Raw genomic sequence first — 23,087 nt, forward strand, 5'->3', positions numbered from 1 at the left:
AAAAAGTAATCTAAGGGATTTATAGTGATCCACCTTGGACGGTTGTGCTCCACAAAGAATATACTTAGTTTCTTCCCTTTCTAACACTTTCTAATAGCTAAATGAAAAACTTATAAAAAACTGAGTTCTTTGTGAAACATCATTATGCCTAGAAATCTTGTTTGGATCAAGCATGAGTGCTTCCAATAATATTTGATTGTTGCTTTAGGGCCTGTTTGGTTACTTGAGTCTGTAGATTTCAGAAATTTAGAGATTTCAAATCTATAGATTTCAAATCTATAGAGTCATGGTTCGTAAAATTAACTGTTTGGTTAGTTTGAATTTTTTGAATGAATTTTCTAGATTTATCCTAAAAAAATATTTATTGAATTATGGTTCAAATCTTTAACGCTTTGATAGTATGGATGAAATCTCTGGATTTCACCTCATACCCATAAATCTACAGATTCACGTTTTTAGTGTAAAAATGTGAATCTCTAGATTTCATGAATCTAGAGATTCACACAACCAAACAGGTAAAAATCTCCCATTTGTGAATCCAGAGATTTCAAATCTCTAGATTCGCATAACCAAACAGGCCCTTATTCAATTCAAAGTAGATATTTGAAATCTACTAAGTTCTAATTATAGAACATAATTGAGTTTTAAGAAAAATATAATCACGTACGTACATAATTTGATGTACACAAATATTCGAAGCAACACGTGGGTTATATCAAAGAACGAATAAATCTCAAAAGGAAGTTAAGTTAGAAATTGTATCTGAACATAAATTTTTTATTTCAATGTGGATTCTTATGTCCATATGTGTGGGGATAGGAAGGAATAAGAAAAAGAAGGTGTGAAGCGATGGAAGTTTAAACTCGAGACTTCTTTAGTCTTCTTGTCTCTTCATAGAAAGCTCCCCCACTATAATAGAAGTAAGTTTACTGCTCCTCACACTTACCTTTGTACATGCAAAGATCAAAATTTGATATAGATAAACATATATAAAATTTGAACTATATGAGCTCTAAGGAATATAAGACACAAAACTTTTTCTAAGCATATTAATAAAAAAATTTAGGCTATGTGCTTCACGCATTATATACTTCTTTAAGCTTGTGAGTGGAATAGATAGGAATAAGTCACTTCATTGTCTCATTGATCAAATACTTTTTTGTAGAATATTTCTTTCTTCCTTAAGTAAAAAGCATTTTGGTGTAGTTGACTAAATCATTGGATCAAGATGTACCAAAAAGAGAACAGTGAAGTAGCACTCTTTAGCTACAAAATACTAAAATGACATTTATATTTTCTAAGAAAAACCAATAAGGATCATTGGCATCTCATTGATGCATGCTATTGTTGGGACATCAAATGCCATTGACAAATGAAAAATGAGCTCTCGAGAAATGATACTAAAAAGTGATATCAATTCCAATTTTCACTTTATGAACGTTGTTGTAGGGACAATCATTATTTATGTGTTAAGTATTTTAGGATAGAAGGCATAAAACCTTGAAAGCATATTCCTTAAAAAGGGCAAATTCGTTGTCAAAGATTTTCGTATAAGCAGAGTTCTTACCGCAACAATTTTGTCGGGATCCGAAGATGTCCCAATGCCTTGATCTTAGGCTTTAAATATAATTTAAATCAACCATTGTACCAAGATCGGCACCTATGATTCTTGCGATCAATTTGATGATTAAGTAATTTATCCAAAACACTATTTTTGGCTCAATTCACTGTCTCTCGAGCAAAACTCATGATCGTATAGAACTTCATATTAAAATCTAATAAATAATATTAAAGTATAAAACATATAAATAACTAGAAGGTCCATCTTACCTCAACATAATGAGATAAGCTACATGAATACAAGCAAATACAGTATGGAAAATTAACTAAAGATATGTGAAATGAAGAAGTTTAGACATAAAAGATGACAAGTGTTGGATTAGAAAATGGAATATGACATATTATGGAGTATTTTGTCATCAAGTGGTGCCACCACGCCTTGATTCAACAATAGATTAACACCTAAATTTTGGTGTTTAACTTTAAACACATTGGCCAAAATCACAATTTTTACTGTTAATAAGGAATACTTGACGGTATATTCCATGAATTATGTGGCTTAATGCATTCCAAATCATTGCATAGATCATCATCCATCTATAGGTAGTACTAAGAACAAAAATTTTACAAAAGATTTTCTCACCATATTAAATGAATGGCTTTAGCAAAGTATAATGTTTTACTATTTACAATTTGACAATATATCAATTAATTTGTGTAATAGAGGACCCATGAACAATCAAATTTAATTGAAAACAATATGTTATGAAAAAATGATATATTTTGTGTGACAAGTATATATCACAATACAACTCCTAAATCTTTACCATATGTACCACAATAGAATCCGTTTTTAAAAACGTATCATACCATTTTTTAAATGTCACAAAACAATATAATTTTTATATGTAATTTTAATTTCGATATTATATTTACAACCCTTAATATAATCCTTATAGTTCCATCACTTTCTTTCTCTTTCTCTCTAACATTTATTGAGGAAATGCATCATTTCATCCATGGAAAAGAAAACATAAACCCTAGAGTGGACTAACTTATAGCTGTCTTTTCTTACAGTAGAAGACTTTAACTTATAGCTGTCAAGACAGTTATTCATTTATCAGTTATAGAGTTATATATCAAACAGAATCTTGTTTTCATTTAGATGGATATGGTAGATCAAACAAAATCATTCCTTGATCTTTCAAGGTTATTTTGATAATTAGGTAATTGTAACTGTTCAATTTTATATTGCGCAATGGATTTCCCTACATAAATCTGGCTGGAAGCTTTAGGAAGATGTGAATTGTTTCTATATAAGAACAAAAGTATGCATTACATTATACATCAACCATCTGAGTGGAATCTTTCTACTTTCTCGTTTTGTATAATTTTCAAGATGAAAAGGGATTCCATTCCATCTGCAAAGAGAGATAGAGAGATAGTGCCACAAAACTGCCTCGTGTAAATCTCTGAATATTGCTAATAATCTGAAACTAGCATATTCTCCTGTAGTATCCGTTTCATGCTTTTTTGTATCTCATTGGGATGTGAAAGCACTTAAAGCTTTGGCATTTGAAAAATCAAACCCACAAAATAAAAACATCAAGAGGTTTAAGAAGAAGAGCAGAAGCAGAATAGAGAAGGGAGGAGGAAAGTAGCTTCTGAGGCTTGAGGAAGAGTTTTGACATGGTGGGTTGTTGTGAAAATGGTTTAATGAGTGGGATTTGGGGAGGGATTAAACCTCTCTGAATTCTCTCTTCGTCCCTGCTATTTGGCATAGAGTTCAGAAGTCCAGGAGTTTTCCAGAGAAGAACAAGGAAACACCATCTATTCTAGCTGTGGGTTGAGGAGTTCATATCAGCTCTCTAGGAATTCAAGAGAAGCTTTGTGGGTCTCCTCGACCCCATTGTTTGGTTCTAATTATCTTCGAGAGCGGATACAGGTAAAAGGTGTTTTATATTTTTGCGTTTGGCAATTTCTGTCCTCTATTCTTTAAATGTTCTGTAATTATGTTGATGCCAGAGTTGTAGATTCACTTTTTCCATTGAGTTTTGATAGACTGCCTTGCTTGCATGATTTTTTGGAATTTCCGAAGGAACAATTCTGAATTTCGACACTTGAAGAACTGTGAAGTCTTGCAGCTTAGAGTTAATTCTAGTTTATCGGTATAATACTGTTGGTAGTTGGTTCCAAGGACAGTAATTCATAGTTATCCAAAAAGTCTAAGCAAGTTTATCTTTAAGGTTTTTGCAAACTTCGAAAGAGGTTTTGGACTTCAGATTTCTTACACTGAACAAATTTTGAATTTACTTAGTGGGATGTATTGAACTTTCTTGTTTATGCTTAGCTCAAATTCTATCCAATTTAGTGCTTGGAAAATCATTGGATAATTTGTTGCTGTGTTTTCCTTTTCTTTGATAAGATTGTGGAAGGTTTGTGTAAGTTGGGAGAGCCCAGTTTCTGAGCAGCTTTTATTATATTGTTCTCCTGTATTTGCACACTTCGGTTTTGCTAACAATTTAATTAGCTTCCAAATTTGTGTAGTTTTCACATGTTACTATTATTAATCGAAAAACCATTCCAGATATTTAAGGAAAATAACAAGTGTATCTGACTGCAAGAAAATTTTCCATTAATCCCCTCATTTGGGACTGCAGATTTAAATAACTATCATCACTATTTCCTCTGGTTATGCTGTTTTCTCCTTATTGTCCGACAAACTATTTACTCGTTAACACTAAAAGAAATTTAATATCAATGCATTGAAATTGATTAGTTGTCTGTTGCAACAGGTACTTGGAAGCATTGAATGGATCACTGCAGCTCTTCCAATGTCAGCATGTGGGCTGCTTTTTAAGATGACCTTGTTAATCTCTATTTGTCCAATAGATTGAGTAGATTCTACTGTCAAGTTGCTAGAGGTTCTTCATCAACTGGGTATCTCTGTTTGTGACTTGCACATGTTACCTTCTTCATCTTTATTGTAGAAAGTGACAGTCTGAGAGTGTTCTTCACTAGTTTGAATGAATGCTTTCATAGGGCAAATCTCCTTTGGCATTAGATATATCTTGTAAGATAACTGTCTTTGTTGGGGCAAATCTCCTTTGGCAAGAAGCAGAACCAGATCACTGAGTTTTTGGTACAATCTTTAACAGGCTGGTGGATGGTTCAGATTTAATTCGAAATTGTCAATACCTTTGGGAAAATTTGATGAATATGTGAAAGAATCAGCTCTGCTGGGCAAATCTCCTTTGGCAATACTCACTGCAGGAAGACTTTTATTCAGACATATCCTTTTGTGATAGTAAAAAGATTGAATCAGATCTATCTTTTATTGGACAGATCTCCTTCGGCATCATTCTCTTGGGTGTGTTGCTCCAGTCTCAGGCAAATCTCTTTTGGCAGTTTCTTCACAGAAACTTAAACCCAGATCTTGGGCAAATCTCCTTTGGCAGTTTCTTCTCAGAAACTTAAACCCAGGTCTTGGGCAAATCTCCTTTGGCAGTTTCTTCTCAGAAACTTAAACCCAAATCTTGGGCAAATCTCCTTTGGCAGTTTCTTCTCAGAAACTTAAACCCAGCTCTTGGGCAAATCTCCTTTGGCAGTTACTATTTAGAATTATCTGTCCATCTATTGGGCAAATCTCCTTTGGCACTTCATCCTGGTGGAAATTACTCAACAGTCACAGGTCTTGGTGGATATCCCTTGCAGACATCTGAACACTGACTGTTTGGCATATCTCCCTGGGTAGTTCTGTGGAAACTTGACTCTGGCTGCTTCAAAATATCTCCACCAGCTTATACTCCCTCTACAACTTTCAATCAGATTGTTGGGGCAAATCTCCTTTGGCATTTAGGAAATCTGTAGGTACTTTCTCTGGTGTTACAGTGCTGGCCTCGTTCCTTGGCATCACCTTACATTCAGATCACTCTGAATATTTAGACTACTAAATTCATCTTTGAAAGCTTAAGCTGGAAATCTTGGTCTTGTTTCATTTCCAATTAAGTTCCGCCTACAAGTCATTATCACAGTCGTGGGAGAGAGAATATCTGAGCAACTGGGGTTCAGTTGCTGGCCATCAGAGTTTGTTATTAAGAAACAAGGTACTCTCTCTCTCTCTCTGTTCCCCCCCCCTTTTTTTTGCTTCCTTTAGTGTCTATTTTTATTACTCAGAGTTTTCTGTGGTGATACTTGAATTTGGATTCTGTTAAATTTTTTGAAGAGTTATCTAATTATGTTGTCCTGCTCATAATTGTAATTTTTATCAACTTTGCTCAGGGCCAGGTGTATCAGCTTGCTTATATTATCCCTTTCAGTTAAAACTCCACTGTACTTGAAGAGTCTGATCCTAATCAACTTTACTTTTAAGTCTGACTTGAATTCTATAGATGTGAATGAACTTGCATTGATATCAAACTGATGTTGGCCTTGTTCTATGTGATGTGTGTGTGTGTCTCCGGGTACCTTTGACATTTTTTCTATACTGAAATAAATTTTGTTTGTCTGTCAGGCATCTATAATGATGGATCTCTTCCATAGCGACACAGATTGTGAAAGTTTTGGTTTGAGCAGCGGTAGTGAGGATCAAGATGACATTGATTCTTACAGAGGACAGGCTCAGAGCATTTTCTCAAGCTTGGAGGATAGCATTGGGAAGATTGATGATTTCCTTGCATTTGAGAGAGGCTTTGTACATGGGGATATTGTTTGTTCCATGACAGATCCATCTGGACAGATGGGCCGGGTGGTTGATGTAGATGTTGTTGTGGATTTGGAAAATTTCTTTGGTGAAATTATAAAAGATGTAAACAGCAAGAAGCTTCTAAAGATCCGATCCTTTACTACTGGGGATTATGTAGTTCATGGGCCATGGCTTGGAAAAGTGGGGAGAGTGGTTGATCGTGTCACTGTCTTCTTTGATGATGGCGCAAAATGTGAGGTTACTACTGCAGATTCAGTAAACCTTATACCCATGACTTCCGAATTACTTGAAGATGCACAGTATCCTTACTATCCAGGTCAGCTTGTTCGAGTTAGGGATTCAAGTTCTTTTAAATCAGCAAGATGGTTATGTGGTGTCTGGAAGGAAAATCGAGTTGAAGGAACTGTGTGCCATGTGGAGGCAGGATTGGTATTTGCCAATTGGGTTGCCTATGCTCCCATTAGTAGTGACTCTAATTTGCTTGCTCCACCCTGTCAGCAGGATCCAAGAAACCTAACTTTATTGTCATGTTTTCCATATGCTAATTGGCAGCTGGGTGATTGGTGTTTACTTCCGGTTGAAGTTCAGATGATTGTTAATAAGCATGTCTCTCTTACTTTCTCCTTTCAAGGATGCAAGAAAATAGATGGACAGCAGCAAAGTGTTCCAGATTCTCATTTTGAGGAGACTTATGTAATTGTAAAAAGGAAGAATAAAGTAGATGTACTTTGGCAGGATGGTGGCCTCTCAAGTGGCTTGGATTCACAGTCATTATTCCCAGTGTACAATGTTGGTGATCAAGAGTTTTGGCCTGGACAGTTTGTCCAGGAAAAGGTGACTTATGATGAACAACATGTGTCTGGTTGCCAAAGAGTGGGTGTTGTGAAAAGTGTGGATGCCAAGGAACGAACTGTGAAGGTGAAATGGAGGACACCTGTGGTGAATCAAACTGCCAATCCAGACATGGATTACATGGAGGAGACTGTGAGTGCATATGAATTGATTGAACACCCTGACTACTCTTACTGCTTGGGGGATGTTGTGTTTAGATTGGATAATAACAGATGTGCTGTTCCAACTGATGAAAAGAGTGGAACCAATGACGATTACCTAGGAAGGGAAGCAGGCATGGGTCCTGGCCGGATATTTGGAGAGAGCGCTCCTAAATGTAAGGACAGTTGTCAAGGTCAGCAGGAGGACTCTCATACGTATTATTTATCTTGTATAGGAACTGTTATTGGCTCTAAAGATGGAGCCACAGAGGTGAAATGGGCTACTGGTCATATATCCCAGGTAACAAACTTTTTCTTGTTATCATCTTCTTAGAATTGTTTTTTGTGTATTCTAGAATATGTATGTTCTATTTACCAAAAAAAAAAAAAACAAGAATATGTATGTTCTATGCACAATGATTAGGTTCCTTGAGTTGAATTTGTACTGATAATGTACAATTGTAGGATACCCTTGTGAATTTTCTTGCTGTAGATTAGATCTGGAAAACTCAACTGTTAGGAAGCGCAGAATTAAAAGGATGGTTGCAATTGTTTATCTTTAAACAAAAAAAAAAAAAAAAAAAAAGAGAGTTACAAGCAATATAATAATCCCATCTCACAAAGGCATGTTCATGCCAATTTTTTTTAGAAACTGATTAATTGTTCTCTTGCAAACAATTTTCAGGTTGAGCCTCATGAAATTGTTGGCCTTGATAAATATGAAGAATCAGATGCAAACCCTGTGCACACTGAAGAGAATATTGAGGGTGATTTGAGCCAGGAAATGCCAGGGTATGGGAAGCAATCTTGGAAAGTGAAAGAAAAGGTAAAGGCAGTGCACTACACTCTTATCCCCCCAACCAACCCCCCCCCCCACACACACCCCCAAAAAGAAAAAAATCATGTACAAAACTTCAACATAATAAATTGGATGTAACTTTATTTGCAGGATGTGTTGGAGAATACCCCAGGTTTTGTTGACAAGGAATGCAAGAACGATGTTTGGGATACTGGTGCCTTCTTCCTTCCTCGAGCTGCTATTGGGTTTTTCACAAATGTTGTGGCAAATTTATTTGGTTCCCATGGATCCACTTCTGAGGGTGTGAATAAATATTTTCGTACTCATGAGACTCAGGTGGTTGAACATTGCAAAATGAACACAGAGGAACCACCATCAGTATACAGTATGGAGACATTCCGACTGACAAACCTGGAGCAGAAAGTAGAAGAACAAGAGAATACAAATTTAATTTCATCAGGCAGTGAGAAACAAGGGCTGTTTAAGCCTTTTGATATTGTTTTCGATTGCTCAGACCACCACTTTGCTAATGAATCTGGGGATGGATCATCTCAGGTAAGGAATTTCTTACTTTTTGTTGAACTATATTATATATTGCTACTAGTGGTTTTTGTATGGCGATCTTAAGACTCTTAACTGAAGCATGGATAAAGTAGGGTGGATGCATGAGGTCTGCATATTCTGTAGACAAGCTCTTTAAATATGGACCTGAAAATTCTCTGCTCCAAACAAGAGTACAATGGAAAAAAGCTACTCAGTATAATGCAACCAACCCCATAATCCCATATGATAGGATAGGATAGGATAAGATTTATTGAATATGATGATTTACTCGACAGAACTTGTTATTGTGTGAGATGATGATGTTAACTCTTTTCTTTTTTCTTACTTTTATGCTTTCACAGGCAAAAAGAAGTTGGTTGAAGAGAGTGCAACACGAGTGGACCATTCTGCAAAGAGACCTTCCTGGTATGGCTCTTTCTCCTCTCTGTTTCTTTTAGCATCTTTCTTTCATTAATAGTCTGGGTAGTCCTCCTCTGTACAGAAGGAGAGTTTTGAGTTATTGTACATTTCTGTAAAGTTGCTTCCCCTTTCTTTGTTAATACAAATGACCTTTTGTCCAAAAAAGGGGGGAAAATATAATTTAATTGCACCTAGTTCGGTCTGATAAATGGGGCTTTACCAAATGTAATCTATCCTGAATGAGGAAACACCAGAGTCCCTTTTTGCTGCCAAATGACGTGCTAGATGAGATTCATCTCGTGCATTAAATGGGGCTTTGCTAAAATAGACCTATGGATCCACTGCGATAGGTTGAGAATTACTATTAATTTGCTTTGCGCTAGATCATACTAGTTGATCCTTGTAGCTGACCCCATTTAGTTGGGAACAAGCCTTGTGTTGGTGGTGTAAATAATGTTAGTTATACATCTAGAAAATTTGATTTGTTAAGTGTCCGGATAAGCCAAAATATCTCCATTTCTACATGTTCTCTGCACTGCTAAGCAGCTCTAATGAGAAAGTTGGGAGATTGGATTGTTACACAGTGAGAACACCTAGTAGCAAATTAATCAGGGAAAAGAACACTAGGTTCAGATTTGCTAAATGCCCATCTTTGACTGGACAAAATTACCATCTCTTTCTTGAAATAGATTGCCTACATTTTCAGAATTACATCCTGGTTGGAATGCATCAAGGTATTGCAATTGCTAATGGCATCTGCAAAAGTAGATCACGGCTTGGTTCTTGTATCCACTTTCTTTCTCAACAATTATGCGATGTGAAGTATCTGGATGCAACTAGCCATGTAGGAGCCCTTTTTCTTTTGGCTTTTGCAATGTCTACATGGAAGATGCAACTAGCTATCTGATCAGAGTTCAAAGGATGGCTGCAGTGGCAATAAGACACACACCTTGTTTCATATACATGGTTAACTAATCTGTGATAAGTGGCCAATCATTTTGGTACAAATAAGTAACCAGCTACATAAACAGTGGTGTAACTAATAGTCAGAAGGTACGAAAGTGGTGAGATATATTAAATAGGAGAGAGAACGCTACTGGGTGCATGCCGTGGCTGCTTCCGCACCCTGACACAAGGGCACTTGAAATGACCTCCACAGCCTCATAGAAAGGTGGAAATTCCTGCATTGAGGTGGTCACTCCACATGCCCCTATTTCTAGTTGCATGTGCACAGTGCACACACAGAGGAAGCGTTCTTTTTCCTAATCAGTAAATACAGTTCTCAGCTACAATTATGTAATCTCAGTGTTAGGATATGGAAAAGAAAATTCACATTTGTGAAGACATTATATGTAACTGTTTAGCGTGTTCAGCTAGTAATATTAAGAAATTAAAAGCAGGGGATAAATTAGGAGTGGAACATAGAGATTAGGACTTAAACCCATCAATTCCACTGTTGAATCATTTTTGGATGGAGCATTCCTCATGATATGTTCAAAATGCCAATAGTAACTCAGCCATATCGCAACTAAACGGCGTTAGCTTCATGGATCCTTTTAAATTAAAGTAGGAAAAACAAGGAAAATGAAGAAATGAATAGAGGAAATAGGACATCCAGGAAATATGCTACTGAACTATGTAACGACGTTCTATATTAGCAAAAGTTGTGGGAGTTAGTTGATGGAGATGGAGGCCAACAAACTATGTAAACAAGCTATTTTATAATCTTCCATGTGTAGGAATTGCATGATATTGAACTGGAGTTTCCTAGAAGATGATTGAAATTTACCTTGTGAAGATACAACTAACATCTTTTTGTACCTCAATAGATACAATCTCTGTTCGTGTTTATGAGGAAAGGATTGATCTCTTGAGGGCAGCCATAGTTGGAGCACCTGGAACTCCTTATCATGACGGGCTTTTCTTCTTTGATTTTCTTCTTCCCCCAGACTATCCACATGAACCACCAGTAAGTATGTCAGTTAATATTTGCTGCTTACAGGTGGCATATCATATGAATGTATGTACATACATTCAGTTGACGCATGCTGTACACAATGTCATTTCGAATAATTAATCATGTTGTCTCTCCCAAAATCTTTATGCAGTTGGTGCACTACAATTCTGGTGGTCTTTGCCTCAACCCGAACCTATATGAATCAGGAAAGGTCTGTCTTAGCCTCCTCAATACATGGACAGGCACAGGAACGGAAGTATGGAACCCTGGAAGCTCCAGCATTCTTCAAGTCCTCCTTTCTCTTCAGGCACTTGTTCTCAACGATAAACCTTATTTTAATGAAGCTGGATACGATGAGCAGAAGGGCAAAGCAGAGGGTGAAAAGAATTCTATAACTTACAACGAGAATGCTTTTCTTCTGTCGTGCAAGTCCATGCTATACTTGCTACGAAACCCCCCAAAGGTATCGTAAACGCATCTTCCAGAATCTCCTTGTTGAAGTTTGATGTATCTCAGAGAATATCAGAAGTGACTAACATAAATTGGCTTTCTTGTTTTTATATTGAAGCAGAATTTTGAGGCTTTGGTGGAGGAGCACTTCCGCAAACATGCACACTTGATTCTTCTGGGCTGTAAGGCGTATATGGAAGGTGCTCCAGTTGGCTATGCTTTTGGATGTGGAACTAGTAAACAAGAAACTAAAAAGAGCAGTTCCACTGGTTTCAAAATAATGCTGGCTAAGCTCTTCCCTAAGCTTGTTCAGGGATTTTCTGCTAAGGGAATTGATTGCAGCCAATTCATCGAGATTATGAATGATTGTGTGATTAAGTAAGTAGCATTGATCTACTTAAAAAAACATGGACAAAGTTAATGACCATATATTCTATATATGCTTGAATGCTCAGCAAGGTTTGTATTCTATGACTATGATTGTGTTCTTTCTTGAAGTTTGTTGTATTTACTGAAGAAAAACAGCATAAGCGGATGTGATTGTAAGTGTGTTGTTTGATGGCTTGTTAATAACTTAACCGAAGAGTTAAGACTTCTGTTGAATTTCTGAGTAGCATTAGTTGTTTGAGTACTTGAGATATTGATTGCTGCATGAGTGCTTAGATTGCTAAACAACCAGTTGATAAAGTATATTTCATTGTTATTTTGACTCATGCAAGAGGTTCAGTACATATCATCTCCATGTAGTATGTCTTAGGGTAGGTGTCTGAATTATTTTTGTCTTCTTAGATCCTGTTTACATTGCTAAATCTTACTAGCAGCCCAACCTTACCGTTTTTCCTCATAGAGCCTGCTGGTTTTACCTGTTTCTATGTTCTCTGCATTGGATTCTATTCCGTGCTTAATTTCAGCTTAAACTCAGTAAAAGAAGTAGCTAAATTTCACAAAGATGAAAATTTTATATCTTAAAATTTTCTTTCTAGTTGTATTTTAGTATTTGGAGTTCCTTCAATTAGGGTTATCAATGGGCCGAGTTGGATTGGGTCAGTCTAAACCCAACCTTACCTTAGGGATCTAAACCCTAAACCCAAGCCCTACCCAATCTTACCAAGGTTTGAGAACTCCAAACCCAAACCCTACCCTATGGTTTTCCTGACCTAATTTACTCCGATTGGTTAAGTTAGCCTTGATGTACCCTTACCTGGTCCTAATTTTTAACCCTGAAAATAGAACAATAGGCATGGGTTAGTGGCACCAAGGAGATTTGAATTCTTGATCTCTTAGTTATGAAGTGTTTGATTTTGCAGATGGTGCTTATCCTTGGGGGTGATTAGTGGGATACATTGTTAAATAATATTCAAATTCAATTTAGAGTTTTTGGGTGATTAGTGGGATACGTTGTTAAATAATATTCAAATTCAATTTAGAGTTTTTGGTGCCCACTTAAGTTGGGTTGGGTTGAAATTCTTAACTGCCTACTTAAGTGGGAAACCTTTCAAACTGCCCACACTAAGCTTTTTGGAAAATATCAAGTTACCCACTACTAGATTTTGACCTTTTGACTGTTAAGTTCTCAAATTTTAATTGCTAAAGGACAAGAATAAAAATGATTTTAACACCCCTTCACTCTCACTCACCACCCAATCCTTAAGTGGGTGAAAGGATTGTCCCTTGGCCATCTTCTACCTAAACATTACCTGCTGGAAAACACCTGCTACTCACTCCTTGTTGGGAATCTCTATCTCTGGATGAGATTGGTGGATTTCCTTTCTTTAATAGGTGCAGATAAGGGACTCTGGGTAAGGAAGGGATGATGTTGTGCTTTAATCACTACTTACTAACTGGAGGAAGTTGATGATCGTATTGATGGGCATAATGACGATTTTGTGTTCCTAAGATACTAGAATTCCTTGATGACTCAATGCAAGCTAAAACAAGATTAACATTGATGATGTCAGTGTTGGGAAAAAACACTGAGACCTGACTCCCCTTTCCCACCTGTATATAAGGTCGACAGAAAAAAGTACAAGAACGTACTAGTGAGTTGTGATATGTGAATAGTGTCCATGAGGGAACCATGTGTGTATTGTGTGAAATTATGCCAAAGTAATTACCACAAAGAACATATACACAACAATTACATGGTTCGGCATAGCCTACATCCACGGGCGTAATGAGACTTCTTTACTATGAGAGTGGAAATACAAAACTTGTGCAGTACTAGGATTTAGAACCAAACCCAACCATGTATCCAAAATTGGATACCCCTGTACACCCTCTCTCTACTCAACCCTTGAAGATGTTACTAATCCACTACTCTAACCTTGACTCAACCACAACTCACACACTCTTGAGAGCACCTCTCTGTTTCTCTAGCAATATATTTCACTTGTGGTTGTGTGTTACAAGCAACCCCCCCCCCCACCCCACCCCACCCATTTATAGATGGGGAGAAGGGGGGGGAGGTTGTATCACATTTATTAGGCTAGTGGGTGGTTAAGACTCTCCCACATTTATTGGAGTGGTTGAAACTTTGACAAAGAATCTCATTTTTGTCAATGTTTGAGGCTACTAACAACCTTCCTCCTTAGAGGAGGATCCCAACAGTTATGAAACTTGAGAGAAGTATACTACTACTAGATATGAGGAAACCCCAGTAAAGCAACTTGATCGAATGAACCAAACGACCTTGCAAGAACATCCATCCCTTGCAAACAAGAGAGTTAGATTTGCTTTATGAATCCGGAAGGTAAGATAAGATTCGAAGGAGAAGCTCGTTGGATAAGACAGCGATAAAGTCAATTCTTAAGAAATCTAGGACAACTTTCTTCTCTGGCCTCGATGAAATTTATGGTCTGTGAATCATGTTCCTTTGAGAGAATTGAAAATAACATGCTTGAAACCTTTCTCTCTGAACCATATAATGGCTAGCTCGAAGGTTTGTTTAATAGCTTCTTAGGTTTTAATCCCTACGAATGTGGCATTTAGTGTTAGGGTTGATTTCTTCCTCCAAATGGGTCTGTCCAAAATCAAATGATTTGCTTCCTCTGCCACCTCTCTGCTTTCTCTCTCTCTCTCTCGCTAAATTAGCTAAAAACAATCGAAAACTAAATGCAATCGAGAAGGGAGCGAGGTCTCTGTTTTAATTGCGACGAGAAATTTTTGGCCATTGTTGCAAAAACCGGCAGTTAGTGCTGTTGGAATATGACTAGAAGGGTGGTATTGGCTCAAATGAGAGCATTGAAGTCAAATCACAGACAGTGGATGAGACCACTATAGAGGAAGGCGACACCGTGGCGGAGCTATTGTGCCATTCCATCAGTGGGGTTCAATCTCCTAAGACGATTCGGCTCACAGGGAGTATTAAGGGAAGACCGGTACATGTGTTGCTCGATGGTGGGAGTACGAACAATTTCATGAGATCGAAAATAGCACATCTATTGGGTTGATCATGGAGGTGACCGACAAGGTTAACGTTCTAGTAGGTGATGGCAATCGGTTGAGATGCAATGGTAGGGTTCGACAATTACCCTTGAACCTGCCGGGTGTATGATAATGGTTGAAGCCTACGCCCTACCCATGGTGGGAGCATATTGAGATTCTAGGGGAAGAATGGATGATTCCCTTTGCACCGATGATCTTTGATAGTGGGAAACTCACTGTGGCTTTCCAAGATCAAGGGCAGAATGTCCTCCTCACGAGGGAACCGAGCCAAGGTTCGGCTCAATTGCAATACCAGGAATTGAAGTGGGTTATTGAAGGAACCCATCAAGCGATATTATTTAGATTGGATTTGGAGGAAGTGGGTTTAGGCCCAAAGTCGAGCCCAAAGCAGAATTGAAGGAGCTATTGGATCATTTTGAAGATGCCTTTCAAAACCAATGGTCCTTCCGCCTGAAAGAGCCCAGAGCAGAATTGAAGGAGCTATTGGATCATTTTGAAGATGCCTTTCAAAACCAATGGTCCTTCCGCCTGAAAGAGCCCATGACCATGCTATTCACTTGCACATAGGAAGTCAGCTCTGAATGTGAGACCATATAGGTACCCACATTTTCAGAAAGAGAAATTGAAGAAGCAAGTTACAACTATGCTAGAAAGTGGTATTATCTAGCCCAATAATAGCCCATATTCCTCACCAGTGCTATTCGTGAAGAAGAAGGATAGCGCGTGGCACTTTTGTGTAGACTATTGGGCCCTCAATGAAATTACCGTGAAGTACTACTTTATGATACCTACGTTAGACAAGTTGTTTGATGAATTGCACGATGCATGTTATTTCTAGGATGGACCTTCGATCTGGATACCATCAGATTAAGGTGAGGTAGGAAGATGTTCCTAAGATGGCTTTTAGGACTCAAGCACTTTGAGTTTCTAGTGATGCAATTCTGCCTCACTAACACCCCAACGACATTCCAAACTATGATGAATAGTGAGTTCAAGCCCTTTTTGCGAAGGTATGTCTTAGTATAATTCGATGATTTGTTGATTTATAGCCCAAGTTGGGAAGCCCATATAGGCCATTTGGAGGTGGTCTTAAATACCCTCGGAGCCATAGAGTATATGTAAAACACTCTAAGTTTGTTTTTGGACAGCAAGAGATTGGGTAATCTAGGCCACGTAGTGGGCCATGTGTTGGCAGTAGATCAAGAAAAAATAAAAGCAATTAATGATTGGCCCATACCTAGAAATATAAGAGAGGTAAGAGGGTTCTTGGGCCTAACTAGGTATTATAGTATAGGCACTTTGTTAATAGCTATGCCTAATTAGCTACACCCCTTACCAATCTCTTGAGAAAAGGGGCATATGAATGGACCAAGTTAACTCAACAAGCTTTCAAGAAATTGCTACAGGTACTGACTCAGGCACCAGTAATGACATTATCAGATTTCTCACAATTTTTTTTGGTGGAGACTGACGCATCAGGAGGAGTAGGGGCGGTGTGGTGTTGTCACAGGCCAACCATCCTATAGCATTCTTCAGCCGAAAATTGTCACCTAAGATGCAATCTACCTCAGCGTATATTAGAGAAATGACCGCCATAGTTTTAGCAGTGGTGAAATGGCAACAATACCTCCCGGGAAGGCAGTTCATGATACAAACTGATCAACGTAGTCTCTACGAACTCACCTCGCATACGATCCGACACTTGAGCAACAACATTTCCTCAAGAAGCTGCTAGGGTACAATTTTGAGGAGGTGTGCAGGCCGGGAAGGGAGAATACAGCTATAGATGCCTTGTCACAGCGACAAGAAGGGGGAGGAGAGATGTTTGCTCTAACACGAGTTACACTTGACATTCTGGAAAATCTAAAACAAGAGGTGCTCAACTCGTCAGAGCTTCAAGAGATTTGCACTGGATTAGAAACCGAATCACAAAAATATCAGGGGTACACATGGAGGCAAGGTGTATTGTTGTATCAAAATCACCTGGTGATACCAAAGGCATCTGATATCCGGCGTATATTCTTGGAGGAGTATCATACAGCGCTGCAAGGAGGTCACTCGAGGTTGTGGCTCACCTACAAAAGGCTCTCAGAGAATGTATTCTGGAATGAAATCGGAGGTCAAAGCTTTGGTGGCAGCCTATGAGGTTTGCCAACAAATGAAACCGGAGAATTGAAGCCCCATTGGATTATATTGCAACCAATTCCCGTACCAGAGAGGTTGTGGGAGGAAATATCCATTGATTTTGTCACTGGACTACCACTTTCTAAAGGGCGTTCAGCTGTTTTGGTGATGGTGGATTGGTTATCGAAGTACTAACAATTCTCTACTTTGCCGCCCAACTATACAGGCTACCGAGTTGCAGAAATCTTCTTCAACGAAAGTATGCGCAATCAGTTGGGATTTTTTATTGGGAAAAAGTGATCCTCATGACAGAGAATTACAACGGTTTTAATTGGAATTATATATTCCAGTAGTAAGGTAATGAAAGTATGCGCAATTTCAAACTTCTTATTGTCTCTCATAGTTTCTCTTGTTGTGCTCAACCCTCTAGTGCCTTCTCTGCAACCAAGTGTTTTCAAGTCACGCATCATTTTCAGAGGTTTTCAATGTATTTCTTTGTCAAATATGAAATGAATCAGAGTTCACATCATATGCAGATTGCAGTAATGAAGACTACAATCTTCAGATTCATCCACAGAAGAAGAAAATGGTGATAGAAGAAACCAACAAAGGATATCTCTAGCTCGATCAAGACGATCAAAAGATTCACAACCATGAGGAAGACGACAACTGAGAGTTGAAAGCTAAGGAGAGAAAGGAACTGAATTCGGGTGTGAATGTTGGTAATCAGATTTTTTTTTTTTTTTTTTTTTTTTTCTCACAAGATTGGGTTTTAAGAATCTGGATCTTCACCCCGCCGGGGAGCACAGACGGGTTCTGACCAACACGTGGGCCCGGATTTAAAATTTTTTTTTCCAAGTGTTTTCCCGTGGGCCCCCTTGGGGGGGGGGGCCGCCGGGGGGGGTGGGGGGGGCCGGGTTTTGGGGGTAAAAGTGGGTGTTTAACCATCACCGTTGGATCAGCATCTTACACTTGGCAACCTCTCAACACTCACTGGGCATTCCCTCCATGGAGACGAGCCAAACCCATATACTTAGTGCCCAGTGAGCTTTAAGAAACTGTCACTATAATATTCTAATATTAATAATAAGAACAAATTGCACTGGCACTCCGAAATGGAGTCGTTAAAGCACATACACCCCACTTTATGTTTAAAAAACACAAAGACCTCAAATTTAGATTTTAGTTGAATATATTTATCAAATTTATCACTGAAAACAATTAACTCACTGTTTATTTTCAAAAATCTTCCTATAATAAACAATGTCTGAATGGTTTTCAGTGACAAATTGAATAAATATATCTAATGAAAATCTAATTTTAAGATCTATATGCTTTTTAAATATAAAGTGGAGTGTCAGTGCTTTTAGGCCTCCATTTTGGAATGTTAGTAATAATAATAGTAATAATTCCAAAAGACCAGTGAAAACCCGACTATCTTCATTCAAACCCAATATGGATCCAATCTTTCCACTCTTTTCAAGAACACTTGCAAGGTGTCGTCTTCATCGTTGCAATGACTGCAAGAGATGAGATTTATGTAGAATGGGTTCTTTCTCATTTCAGGGCTTTGTTTTCTTTATTACCTCTCAGTATTTAAAACTCAGACAGGGATGAATGAGTTTGAAAGAAATATTATGAACTTTCTTTGATATTTGGGAAAAAAAGAAGATAGAACAATATAGCAACTGTGAGCTAGACACTACTAGTTTGCATAAAAAGAAAAGATGAAAGAACTATTTTTCAGAAATACTCACTCCTCTGGTGAATCGGATCTATAATAGAAATTTTAATTTACAAGGTTACCTAACAGATAGAAGAAATTAATGAAACTTGGTTTGCGGATTTTATTTGTGATGCCATGGAAAGGAAGTCTTCCTTCACGGAGCAACCAAAAAAAAAGCTTCAAAATCTCCTCTGCGTGTGCTTTTTTCTCTCCCAGCCTCTCCCTCTCCCTCTCCCTCTCCCTTGTATTCTAAGGAGACTGCTTGACAACAGCATATCCACATTGGTTTTTAAAAGGAGGAATAGGGGCAAGGGGAAAGAGTTTTAGGGAGAGAAAAAATCGAAATGAAAAGAGAGAGAGAAAGGGTAACGTATTATTTGTAGCCAGGGAGAAGGAAATTGTACTGGCAGGTTTGATTTATTTTTTTGACAGCATCTATCAATTTCATGACCGACCCAATCACGGCACACAGCATCAGAGAAACATCAAATATTGATACATCATCAAGGTTGCCCCTTCCCGAATTTTCATTGCCGCAACAGTTACAAACGCGCCTCATGTACTAATCCGTATCCAACGGTTTAAATTAAAAGTGCAAGGTGTGTTGGTTAATATGATTTTAGTTTTTTTATAATTAAAGGTTTTCAAATTTCCAAAACGAAGCCCCTCACTCATACCGCATTTTTAAACCTTCTCCATCTTAGATCTAGATAAGGTAGTAGAAAGAGAAACCCAGGGACCATGGCGGCAATGAAGATGAAGGATCATCAACTTTTCTACTTCTTCTTCACTTTTGTCCTGCTCAATCTATAAGTAATGAAACTCCACCTCCATTCTTCATAAATCTATTCCATTCTAAACTTATCTTACCGCTATTGTTGATGGATGAATTGAAGTGATTTTAGTATGCAATTTGTAGGATGATTGCATCTAAACAGTGGACGAGAGCACTGGATTGATCTTCAAGGGAGGGTAGACTCGAACATCGATCTAGCCCTTGTACGATGCAGAAGAAAATTATGTGGAGATCCCCAATTTGGAGCTCTGTGGAGGTTTAATGGAAATTGACCACAACTTGCTTGAGAATTGACTTTACCTCTCAAGAACAATTTTGATAGTTTCTTCTTCATTTAAATTTCCATTTTTTTTGTTACGGGATAAGAGCACTCTTTTACAATCTTTGTTCACAGGAAAAAACACCTCTACAATCTTTATTCAATAGGGCAAGGAACATGCAAAATCAATTATAGTCTACTTGGACTTAGAATTGAAAACAATCAAATACAATAGATGGAAGAATATTACCTAATAAAGGGTGTTACATTTTACCCCTTTGTGTGAGTATTGATGCAATAAGTTGTATGCTCAAATAAAGATTATTTGCACCACCAATGACTTTCCAACAAAAACCTTTAATCACCTCAAGCTTTGCTCCAATGAGCTTACTTAAACACTTTTGTATGTTCTTCAAGGGTGGAGTAAGAGTGAGGCAAAACAAGTGATTTCTTGTAATTTGAAACTTGAAAATATTTGGGGAGTAGATGATCAATTGGCAAGGTTGTTGCTCTTAAATGGAGTGGATTGAACTTATATAGATGGCTTTTAAGTGCCTTAGCTCAACCCCTAATGGATAGAAAACAGGCAAATTTTAGCCTAGACAGATGTTCGTTTTAAAAAAATAGCCATTAAAAATTTAGCCGTTGGAGCATTTTTAACTAGACATAGGTCCATCTGAAAGTCCATCTAGTCAGACGGATCTTCACTTGGGCTTCCACAAATCTCCATCTGAAAATCCATTTGCACGATAGGACTTTAAGGGACTTCAAGGGTTTTCAAGGTCTTCTAACTAACCCTATGTCCTCATACACACTTTTAACATGTTCTAAGTCAATCTATTAATATGATACATTTGGTTTTAATGCAAATGAATGCAATTACTATAAATGTACACGGAGGTGTCCCAAGTCCTATTTGTTTAGTCATATTGCTTGAGATTGAGTTAATGTTTTGAATCTTTTTGTACTCCATTCTTCAAGCTCATCTTGATTTAGACTTCATGCCAATCTTGGATTGGTCTTGGCCTTGACTTGGGCTTGGGTTCCAGCAATGAGTTGGATCTAATCCACTTGTTTTGGACATACATAACTCAATATAGCCATTAGTAATTTATGTTTGTTATCATCAAAGCTAATGAAGGCTAATGTGACAATGCTAACATGATATTTCCCAACAATCTCCTCATTTTTGATGATAACAAACACATGAATGATGAAAAATATGAATAGTCATTAATAACAATTTACTTCTATGCATGTTATCACATGTTTTCCATGAATAACTCAATGAATTATCTAATTTTACACACTTTTTTTGCCGCTTTTGTTATCAACAAGCAATTTAGAGGATATGTTCCCCTCAAATAACTCTACCCCTTAACATACGCTTCCCATAAATGAATGCATAAAAAAATGACAACAACATGCTCTTCCTTAATAGCCTTTTTCAAGATCCTTAATTAATTTGAATAAGACCCAAAATGCACCAATTAAGTTGTCCTTATCCATGTCATTTGTTTCATTCATGCTTCAATTATCATCAATAATGGAATTAAGACTCTATGAAGAATTTACCTCAAAGTCTCTTCTTGTTCTTCCTTCAACTTTACCACTAGAGCCAAGTTGATTCTCTCTTCATCTAATTCCTCATTTTCTTCTTCTTCATCCCTAGGGATGTAGGATGTTTTAGCCATATAGACTCTCTTCTTTTCTTTATTAGGGCACTCGGATTTGATGTGACCTAGTTTCCTACACTTACAACAAGTGACATTTTTATTAGAAGCATAAGTTCTTTCCTTCAAAAGATTTGTTACCTTTGTGTTCCTTAGAGGACTCTCCTTTGTGAGGATGCTTTCCTCTTTTCTTTTTGAGGAGTCTCTTGAACTCTTTGGTAATTGAGTTTATTTCATTATCAATGTTCGAGTCCTCTCCTTCACTCTCACTTTTTTCTTTCACCTTGATGGCACTTTTTAATGCTATGAACTTTTTTCAATCCGTTTGCATATTCGCTTTGACTTTGTTGTCCTCTTCAAGCTCAACGTCATGGGCAAGCAAAGATCCCATGAGCTCATCAATGGTGATTTTTTATAAGTTTTTCACTTCTTGAATTGCAGTCCTGTTGGGTCTCCATGAAGGTGGAAGAGCTCTTAGGATTCTACTTGTCTTATCTTCATTTGTGAAGTCCTTTCCAAGGCTATGCAACTTATTAAAAATGTTAATAAATCTATTGAATAAATAACATTCTCATCATTTAACATTTTCAAGTCTTCATAGTGAAGCATATAAATATCTAAGTTTATCTTTTTTATATGGTCGGTCCCTTCATATGTGACAGCCAACTTATCAAAAATATCCTTAGTATTCTTGCAAATCCCACACTTATTGTAGATTCTTTCATTTAAAGCACATTGCAAAAATATTTTTGCTTTGTGGCTTAATTGAATTTTAGCCTTGTTGCTTGCAGTGTATTCAGCCTTGGGTTTGGGTATCATATTTCTATATTTATTTATCTTAAGAATTTCATTTGGTCCACAAGTGATATTGTGAAATCCCTAAAAATCCTATGTTGATAAACTTTTATCTCAAGTCCACGAACCCGGAGTATTAGTAGAAGGCAGCTATGGACCATTCAAGTTGAGCCTGGAAGTTCGAAAAATTGAGCCTATGTACTTGGATGGACTAGAAGAAGACCCGGCTACTTTAATTGATTTCAAGAGGAGAGAGAAAGTCAATCTAGAAGGCATAAAAGAGAGATTTTGGTATGCATGAAGACCAATGCTAGAGGACTTCAATGCTAAGGTAAAGTGTATCATTGATTAGGAAATGTTTAGAGCATCCTACCCTCCAAAGCCTGTCAAAAATGACTTTTGCATGTTAAAGATATAGGACCGGTTGATTGGGGCGGGTGATTGGTTTGACTAACCACGCCCTACTCAGAAAATGGGCGGTTTGGGTTTTCACTCTTTAAGTCCCTATTTATTTGCGTTCTAACCTAAAAAAACGATGGTTTGAGTTACTTGGAGGGTGAAAGCATGGGAGAGGAGAAGAAGGTGCATTTTGGGGAGGTTTTTGCGCAATTGGAGGTGCCAAAATACAACTCGCAACAGTAATTGCATGTTGAGGTAAGAAAACTCTAAAAACCCCTCTTTCAACCTTTCTTTTTTTGGTATTCTGATGGATTGGTTATTTTAATGATGTCGATGGTAGAATTAGTTTGAATGGAATGGGTATTCCTACTCCCTTTGAAGTCCTAAAACCCCCCCCCCATTTGATTCGGTTTCGAAACAGGCTCGAAATTGAGCATTTTCAGTT

General features: G+C 37.6%; 1 protein-coding gene across 1 annotated transcript; it reads left to right on the forward strand.

Moving 5' to 3' along the window:
- The first annotated feature begins 2,887 nt into the window (after positions 1 to 2,887).
- Positions 2,888 to 12,281, forward strand: PHO2 (phosphate 2). The gene is made up of 9 exons (XM_089169512.1): positions 2,888 to 3,505; positions 4,356 to 5,666; positions 6,074 to 7,558; positions 7,943 to 8,083; positions 8,207 to 8,611; positions 8,962 to 9,025; positions 10,849 to 10,988; positions 11,128 to 11,439; positions 11,548 to 12,281. Exons 3-9 carry the CDS (start codon positions 6,083 to 6,085, stop codon positions 11,806 to 11,808), a joined length of 2,799 nt encoding a protein of 932 aa, XP_089025638.1. The 5' UTR covers positions 2,888 to 3,505; positions 4,356 to 5,666; positions 6,074 to 6,082; the 3' UTR covers positions 11,809 to 12,281.
- The last annotated feature ends 10,806 nt before the right edge of the window (positions 12,282 to 23,087 follow it).

The sequence above is a fragment of the Hakea prostrata genome, chromosome 9 (genome assembly GCF_041222555.1).
Source record: "Hakea prostrata isolate BN-2017 chromosome 9, UWA_Hpros_2, whole genome shotgun sequence".
NCBI lineage: Eukaryota > Viridiplantae > Streptophyta > Magnoliopsida > Proteales > Proteaceae > Hakea > Hakea prostrata.